This window comes from Littorina saxatilis, linkage group LG17 (genome assembly GCF_037325665.1).
Source record: "Littorina saxatilis isolate snail1 linkage group LG17, US_GU_Lsax_2.0, whole genome shotgun sequence".
NCBI lineage: Eukaryota > Metazoa > Mollusca > Gastropoda > Littorinimorpha > Littorinidae > Littorina > Littorina saxatilis.
In genome coordinates this window covers 43841339-43849548 of record NC_090261.1, presented here as the reverse complement: position 1 = coordinate 43849548, position 8210 = coordinate 43841339, and the positions used below count along the sequence as shown (strand labels likewise).

At 42.3% G+C, this 8210-nt stretch overlaps 1 protein-coding gene across 1 annotated transcript; it reads left to right on the top strand.

The window, feature by feature from the left end:
• The first annotated feature begins 387 nt into the window (after positions 1-387).
• Positions 388-7408, top strand: LOC138953291 (glutamate receptor ionotropic, delta-1-like). The gene is made up of 5 exons (XM_070325089.1): positions 388-495; positions 1454-1793; positions 3192-3412; positions 3805-4070; positions 7174-7408. Exons 1-5 carry the CDS (start codon positions 388-390, stop codon positions 7406-7408), a joined length of 1170 nt encoding a protein of 389 aa, XP_070181190.1.
• Positions 7409-8210: the final 802 nt, after the last annotated feature.

The following is an 8210-nucleotide window of genomic DNA, read 5'->3' as shown; positions in this document are numbered from 1 at the left end:
GCTGTGGTCAGGCCTTCTGCTGGACTTGATAGAAACCGTCAGTCAAACATTGAATTTTACGTAAGTCTTGTGTTGTTTTGTGTGTGTGTGTGTGTGTGTGTGTGTGTGTGTGTGTGTGTGTGTGTGTGTGTGTGTGTGTGTGTGTGTGTGTGTGTGTGAGTGTGTGTGCGAGCGTGCGTGCATGCGTGCGTGCGTGCGTGCTTCAATTCCGAGTGGTTGTAAACTTGATTGCACATGAACTTGTGACAGGAACGTCTGTCTGAGGTACGCATGTTTTATTGTTTGTGCGCGCCTATTTTATCTAGTAGTTGATCAAATTGATGTACGTGTACGTACGCACCTACCCAGTCTCATACCAATGCAATCAAACACATACAAACAATAATCATGTCTCTCTGTACCAGGTACGATCTGCTGGAACCAGAAGACGGTGTGTGGGGTACGGGCACAGCCATGAATCCTGATGTCGGTTTGTACGGACAAGTCATCAACAAGGTTATCATACGTTCATCCGTTTTCAAAGTTATTTCGGATTAACACACGTACACCTCTATACCTATATAAAAACCAATAGTTCAAAGGCAATTAGAAGCTTTTACACGACAGAAAGAAAAAGTAAAAGAATCCTTACGGGACTTCCATAGGATTTCCATTGCGCAACAAAGCTTTTGAAAAAATATCAATCAATCAATCAATATGAGGCTTATATCGCGCGTATTCTGTGGGCACAGTTCTAAGCGCAGGGATTTATTTTTTTTATTTTTTTATTTTAATTTTATGCAATTTATATCGCGCACATATTCAAGGCGCAGGGATTTATTTATGCCTATACAATTTTTTATCTATGCCTATACAATTTTGCCAGGAAAGACCCTTTTGTCAATCGTGGGATCTTTAACGTGCACACCCCAATGTAGTGTACACGAAGGGACCTCGGTTTTTTGTCTCATCCAAAAGACTAGCACTTGAGATGCCTTTCGAGTACTGTGCATTTGAAACCAGAACACGGCTCAATAGCCCGGCTGTTTCCAGCGAGAAATGGGAATGCCAACAATTGGTTCGTATATTTCAACAGTTGACACAGTATTTGCTTCGCTTCGTTTTTGGTTCATGACTATGGAGCTTTGTGTGTGTGTACTGTGAATCAAAAAACAAGAATGGTAAGTTATTGGAATGTTTAATTCAGGACGAAACAAAGCATTACAATCAATGATCTTCAAAGTGAGCAAACAGACAAACTCTTATATATATACAGATAATGAACTTAGAAAATGTTCCAAGTCTTTGTCAAGAACGAGGCCAGTCGAAAATGAATCATGTAAAATAAACAATGTTGTACAGGGTGATCATGTCTAGCATCGAAAACGATTTCTTAACCTTCTGGGGACTATGTTATTGTGAACTCCACTTTCTCCTTTTTCGTACTATAACTAGTTCGTCTTTTTTACATCAGAAAGTTGACATAGGGCTCGGGGCAACAAGCGTCATCTACAGACGGTCCCTTCTCATGGACTTTTCCTTCCCCGTGGTCTTGACCCCCATAGTCATGGTCTACAAGAAACCCCCGGACGTCGGGTGGTGGGTGCTCTTCAACCCACTCAGCACCCACTTGATGGCAGCAGTGGGTGTTTCGTTGGTAGTGGTAACCTGTTTCATCTGCATATTGGAGATGACTGGGGCCAAGTTGGTACCTGGGACAAAGTCGATGCTGGATAGTCCAGGGAGCTTGAAGAGGGCGGTGAAAATGTGTGGGACTGTGTTTCAAGTTACTGGGGGCGCCGCACTACTCAAGCGTAAGTTGGGTGTTTTTACATTTAGTGTGTGTTTCTTTTTACATTTAGTCAAGTTTTAACGTAGAGGGGGGAATCGAGGCGAGGGTCGTGGTGTATGTGTGTGTGTCTGTGTGTGTGTGTGTGTGTGTGTAGAGCGATTCAGAGAAAACTACTGGACCGATCTTCATGAAACATGACATGAGAGATCCTGAGTATGGTATCTTCAGACTTTTTTTCTTTTTTTTTGATAAATGTCTTTGATGACGTCATATCCGGCTTTTCGTGAAAGTTGAGGCGGCACTGTCACGCTCTCATTTTTCAACCAAATTGGTTGAAATTTTGGTCAAGTAATCTTCGACGAAGCCCGGACTTTGGTATTGCATTTCAGCTTGGAGGCTTAAAAATCAATTAATGAGTTTGCTCATTAAAGTTGTCATTAAAATCGATTTTTCGCAAACAGATTTAAAATTGATTGCATCGTATTCTTCATCACATTCTGAATCTAAAAATATATACATATGTCATGTTTACTCTTAAAATGTGATCACAATTAACGAAAATAGATTAATTAGTCTTACGACTACAATTTAAGAAATCGATCCAAAAAAGATTTTATCTTATTCTTTATCATTTCCTGATTCCAAAAACATATAGATATGATAGGTTGTATTCAAAACAAGCTCAGAAAGTTAACAAGAATACAGAAAAGTGGGCTTTTCTGCTTAGCACAATACGCTACCGCGCTAATCTGGCGTGTCAATATCACTACGTTTTGCACGTGGGAGGTGGGCGATTTCCTTCATGCGGGGATTGACGAAGCTGTACTGTCTTGGTGAAAAAATACAGTGCGTTCAGTTTCATCCCGTGAGTTCGACAGCTTGACTAAATGTAGTAATTTCGCCTTACGCGACTTGTTCATTCGTTTTTATCAATCCTGTGTACTATTGAGCATCGTTTCGTTTTCCAACCGTGTCGAGTGGTGTGTGATAAAATAATAAAATTTAAAAAAAAGCAAAGGCGAGTCGTGCGTGCGATCTGCGATCATGCTCTTGTCTCTTGGGTTTGTGTTCGGTCTGTTTTTCAACTCCAATTTTTTTTTTATCACAATCAAGGACAGACAATGCTTGAGTGCGCGTGTTTGTCTGTGTGTCATTCTGTCGGTCGGTCGCGGTCTGTGGTTCTGTCTGTGCAAGTGTGTCTGTGCTACTGTGTCTTAGTTGTATCGATTCTCTGTGTGAATCCATGAGTACATCAACGTAAATTAATACTTCTTCTACTTAGTAACATTCTGCTGGTGTGGAATGTTATTGGCTCTCTATAAATAAATAAAAATGTAAAACATGCATATTGCGCTTTGTTCTTTATACCGTAGCACGTATGTACAACAAGTTGAAAGTCGTACAATTTCTTTTTTTTCAGCAACGGAAGTGTTGTTTCAGTCTCGGCCAGCCCGAATATTATTATTGACCTGGTGGATGTTGACCTTGGTGGTGGCTGCAGCCTACAGTGGGACCTTGACCGCTTTCCTCTCCGTTGCTAAGCAACAGAAGGTCTTTTCCGGTCCCCGCGACCTGGTTTCTGAGCCGCACGATTACAAGTGGGGCACTGTCGGTAGCAGCGGCTTGGCTGTGTTGTTTGAGGTTTGGTTCTGTGTGTGTTTGTGTGTCCGACTGTCTGTCTGTCTGTCTGTCTGTCTGTATGCCTGTCTGTCTGTTTGTCTGTCTGTCTGTCTGTCTGTCTCTGGGAGTGCATTTGTGGGGGTGTTGTTCTCTCTATGTCTGTCTGTGCGTGAATATTTCAGTGACTGGGCGAGTCTGTTTGTCTGTCTGTCTGCCTGTCTGTCGGCCTGCCGGCCTGTTTGTACATGTGTCTGTGTATGTAAAGGGAGGTGGTTCGAGGTTGTTTTCCGACCCGCTCTTATTTGGTGAGCAAATGTGTAGACTGCAAAGCCGGAACACAACTGCAACAACAAGATGGTTGAAAACTGGAAACGACAAAAGTGTGGAAAAATAAAATCTTTCTCTGTACACAGAATACCAACGACACCACACTCCGACAGGTCTGGGAGGGCATCCAACGCTTTTCTGTCACGGATCCTGATGTCATAAGCAGTGACGTCAGCGTGCTAACCGCCAAAGTGAAAAAAGGGAACTTCGTTTTGTTTCAAAGCGAACGTTTCGCTATCGAGAATTTCGGTGAAGATTGCGAGGTAGTGACGGTGGATGCCAACATCAAAATCGGAATGACAGCCATCGTGTTTCCCAAGGGGTCGGCCCTGACGAAACCTGTCTCTAACATGTGAGTTACTGGTCACGGTTGAAAGAAGACTCAAGCGAGACAATGTTTGCAAAGGAGCAATGGTTGCCTCGCTTATGTGTCTTCTGAGCGGGTTTCTTGTACAATTTCTCACATAAGTTTATTATTTGTATGAAAAGTGTGTGTCTATCTGTCCTCACAGACCGCAGGATCGCAGTACAGAGAATGTGACGTTCCAATACCATGCCATTCTTGGGTTTACAAAAAAAAAAATAATAATAATAATAATAATTGTCAGTAAGTACTGGTGTCACATGACTGATGTGAACCAGTTGATTGGCTAATGGCGATGCGCTAAAACTGTTAGCGCACTCTTGGAGTGCGCTAACTTTTCCACAGAGCGTATTCTTCCGCCCTTTGCCTAAGCGAGACTGTGCTCTCATCCTCAGAAGTAATTAATGACATGTAGCTTATATTTTCCACAATACCAAATGACCATAAATTCCCTGCTTCTCAATTAAAGCAGAAGTGGGTTTTTTCTGACAGATTGCATGTGCCTGTGCCAGTGCCAGTGATCTAAAAATAGAAGCCGCTGTGTTTCATCTAATTTTCGCCGACTTGCATAGATTCTTCTCATATGCCGTGTTAGTGGCATGTAGCTTATCATCCACATTACCAAATGATGAGTTAGTATACAATTCCAAGCGGCTAACAGAAAACACAACTGTTATTCCGATAACGTACCAGCTAGACCAGTTTGGAAGACTGACTCGATCGACTCTGTAGCAGACTACACAGAAATACAGGTAGCCTAGCACAGTAGCAGACGACATTAACCCCGCTCAGCAAATTAACATGTTGGGCAAATGTGAACGAAAAAACGATGGGGATATAATACGTGTAGGGTTCAGAGCATTCTTACCGTTCATATTTAGTATCAGACTCCCCGATGAGTGAAGATACAACACGAGAAATATGCCACATTTGTTTTGAAAATGTGCGAACCGTCGAGTCCCGCTTTGAGTCAATTCAAGGGGAGTCACTCCGCACAGTCAATCCGTCGAAGCTCGACTGGAGGTTTCGAATCACAAATAATGAAGAGCACAGTCCTTTCTCCGAGTTCAAATGAGGTCTCTCTGAAAGATCACTGTTCAGATTAACGCTACACTGGAATTTACCAACAGAAATTAAAATGCGTGTGACGAAAGCACGACACACTTGAGACACCCCACACAAAAGTAGATCTTTACTGTACACGACCTGACCACACAGTTATGCCTATTCAAATGCGCGTTGCGGCAAAATGTGCGTTTGGAATCTTCTTTTTCTATGGCGGTACTGACAATATCGTTATTGAAACAATCCCAGTGCACTAAGGGATTTATAGAGCAAATCTAGAAAATAATTATTGAACTCAGCGCTATGCGCTTCGTTCAATAATGAATTTTCTCGATTTGCTCTATAAATCCCTTAGTGCACTGGGATGTCTCAATAACTTAAATAATAATAATAATAATAATAATTGTCAGTAAGTACTGGTGTCACATGACTGATGTGAACCAGTTGATTGGCTAATGGCGATGCGCTAAAACTGTTGAGTGCGCTAACTTTTCCACAGAGCGTATTCTTCCGCCCTTTGCTTAAGCGAGAGTGTACTCTCATCCTCATAATTAATTAATGACATGTAGCTTACATTCTCCACAATACCAATGATTAAGACCATAAATTTCCTGCTTCTCAATTAAAGCAGAAGATGCTTTTTCTGACAGATTGCATGTGCCTGTGCCACAGATCTACAAATAGAACCCGCTGTGTCTAATTTTTCAGTTTCGACTTGCGAAGATTCCTCTCATAATTATGCCATGTTAGTGGCATGTAGTTTATTGTCCACATTACCAAATGATGAGTTAGTATACAATTCCCAGCAGCTAACAGACAAGACAAGTGTTATTCCGATAACGTAGCAGCCGAGACGGTAGCAGCTAGATCAGCACGTAGCAGACTACACTGAAATACGACTGCATCTGTTCAGTAAATGAATGTTTTCCGAATTATTATTTCAAGGCAAGAACAATCGGAATCGAAAACGTGTAGGGTTTAGAACGTTCTTACCATATATAAGACTTATTACCAGCCTGCCTCATGTGTGCAGACTCGGTGCAACGTGACGAGCAAAGTTGTTTTTGAAATGAGACTCAGTGCAGTAGCAGACGACATAAATCCCGCTCAGCAAATTAACATGTTGGGCAAATGTGAACGATAAAACGATGGGGATATAATACGTGTAGGGTTCAGAGCATTCTTACCGTTCATATTTAGTGCCCCAGACTCCCCGATGAGTGAAGATACCACACGAGAAACATGCCACATTTATTTTGAAAATGTTCTTTCCGTCGACCTTGGCAAGGGGCAAATCTCTGCACAGTCAATCTGTCGAAGCTCGATGAAGGTTTCGAATCGCAAATAATTAAGAGCACAGTCCTTTCTCCGAGTTTAAATGAGGTCTCTATGAAAGATCATCACTTTTTAGCTTAACGCTACACTGGAATTTCCAAAAGAAATTAAAACAAGAGTTTGCGTGTGACGAAAGCACGACACACTTGAGACAGCCCACACAAAAGTAGATCCAGTGACACAAACCTGACCACACAGTTACGCCTATCCAAATGCGCGTTGCAAAATGTGCGTTTTGAATCTTCTTTTTTCTCTGGCGGTACTGACAATATCGTTATTGAAACAATCCCAGTGCACTAAGGGATTTATAGAGCAAATCTCGAAAATAATTATTGAACTCAGCGCTATGCGCTTCGTTCAATAATGAATTTTCTCGATTTGCTCTATAAATCCCTTAGTGCACTGGGATGTCTCAATAACTTAAATAATAATACGAGAATTTATAACGCGCACATATCCCACCACAAGGCGACTCCAGGCGGTTAGTTTCGGCTCTTTGCTCAGAGTGTTTGCTTCCAACTTCAGAACTGATGTGTTCTAAAACATGTATTGAACTTCCTGGTAGGACGTTAGCAAATCACATAGACATTGTTTATTTACAGGAGAGAATCACTCCATCCTTCTCCCTTCGTTGTTTTGTGTTTTTGTTTGAGATTGTTTTTATTTTTTATTTTTTATATTTCCTCAACAGAATTCTTCGCCTCGAGTCCAGCGGACTGTTGAGTCAGTGGACAGACAGGTGGTTCCCCCAAGCCCGTTGCCCGGTGGCCCCTCTAGGCCCCACGGTCATCTCCGTGCAGCACGTGCTGGGCCTGTCACTCCTCCTGCCCCTGGGGGTTGGGCTGGCACTCCTTGTGCTCATTGTTGAGAAGCTGTATGAAAAGTACAACGCTCGTACCGCTGGTACAGTGGTCGCCTTACGATGATTCTCCCAGGTTATTAAAGCTTTACAAATTAAACTAGTCCCGTTTGACAAATGGGTTTTAGAAACACGTGTATGTACGCACACACATACGAATGCACTATCAAACACGAGCACACACATACACAACCACACACGAACGCACGCGCGCAAGCGCACACTCACACGCGAGAGCACACTGCAGACAAACACACACACACACCGATACACGCACTCACAAGGCTATTGACTGACAAAACCGACGCCGTCAAATAAACATCACCCCCCGCGGGTTAGGGGGAGTCCCATATTGGTTGGGACGAGAAAGAATTTGCCCGATGCTCCCCAGCATGTCGTAAGAGGCGACTAACGGATTCTGTCTCTCCTTTTACCCTTGTTAAGTGTTTCTTGTATAGAATATAGTCAATTTTTGTAAAGATTTTAGTCAAGCAGTATGTAAGAAATGTTAAGTCCTTTGTACTGGAAACTTGCATTCTCCCAGTAAGGTCATATATTGTACTACGTTGCAAGCCCCAGGAGCAAATTTTTGATTAGTGCTTTTGTGAACAAGAAACAATTCGGACAAGTGGCTCTATCCCATCTCCCCCCTTTCCCCGTCGCGATATAACCTTCGTGGTTGAAAACGACGGTTAAACACCAAATAAAGAAAGAAAGAAATAAACATCACGCGGTCGAGAGAAAAATGATGTTTAAACAGCAAATGCAAACCAAACATGCTCACAAATACATGCGAATTAAGCAGGTACAAATGTTATGTTTAATTGTTCATCTTTCTTCATATCTTGAACAAACAGAACGCTCTGGTC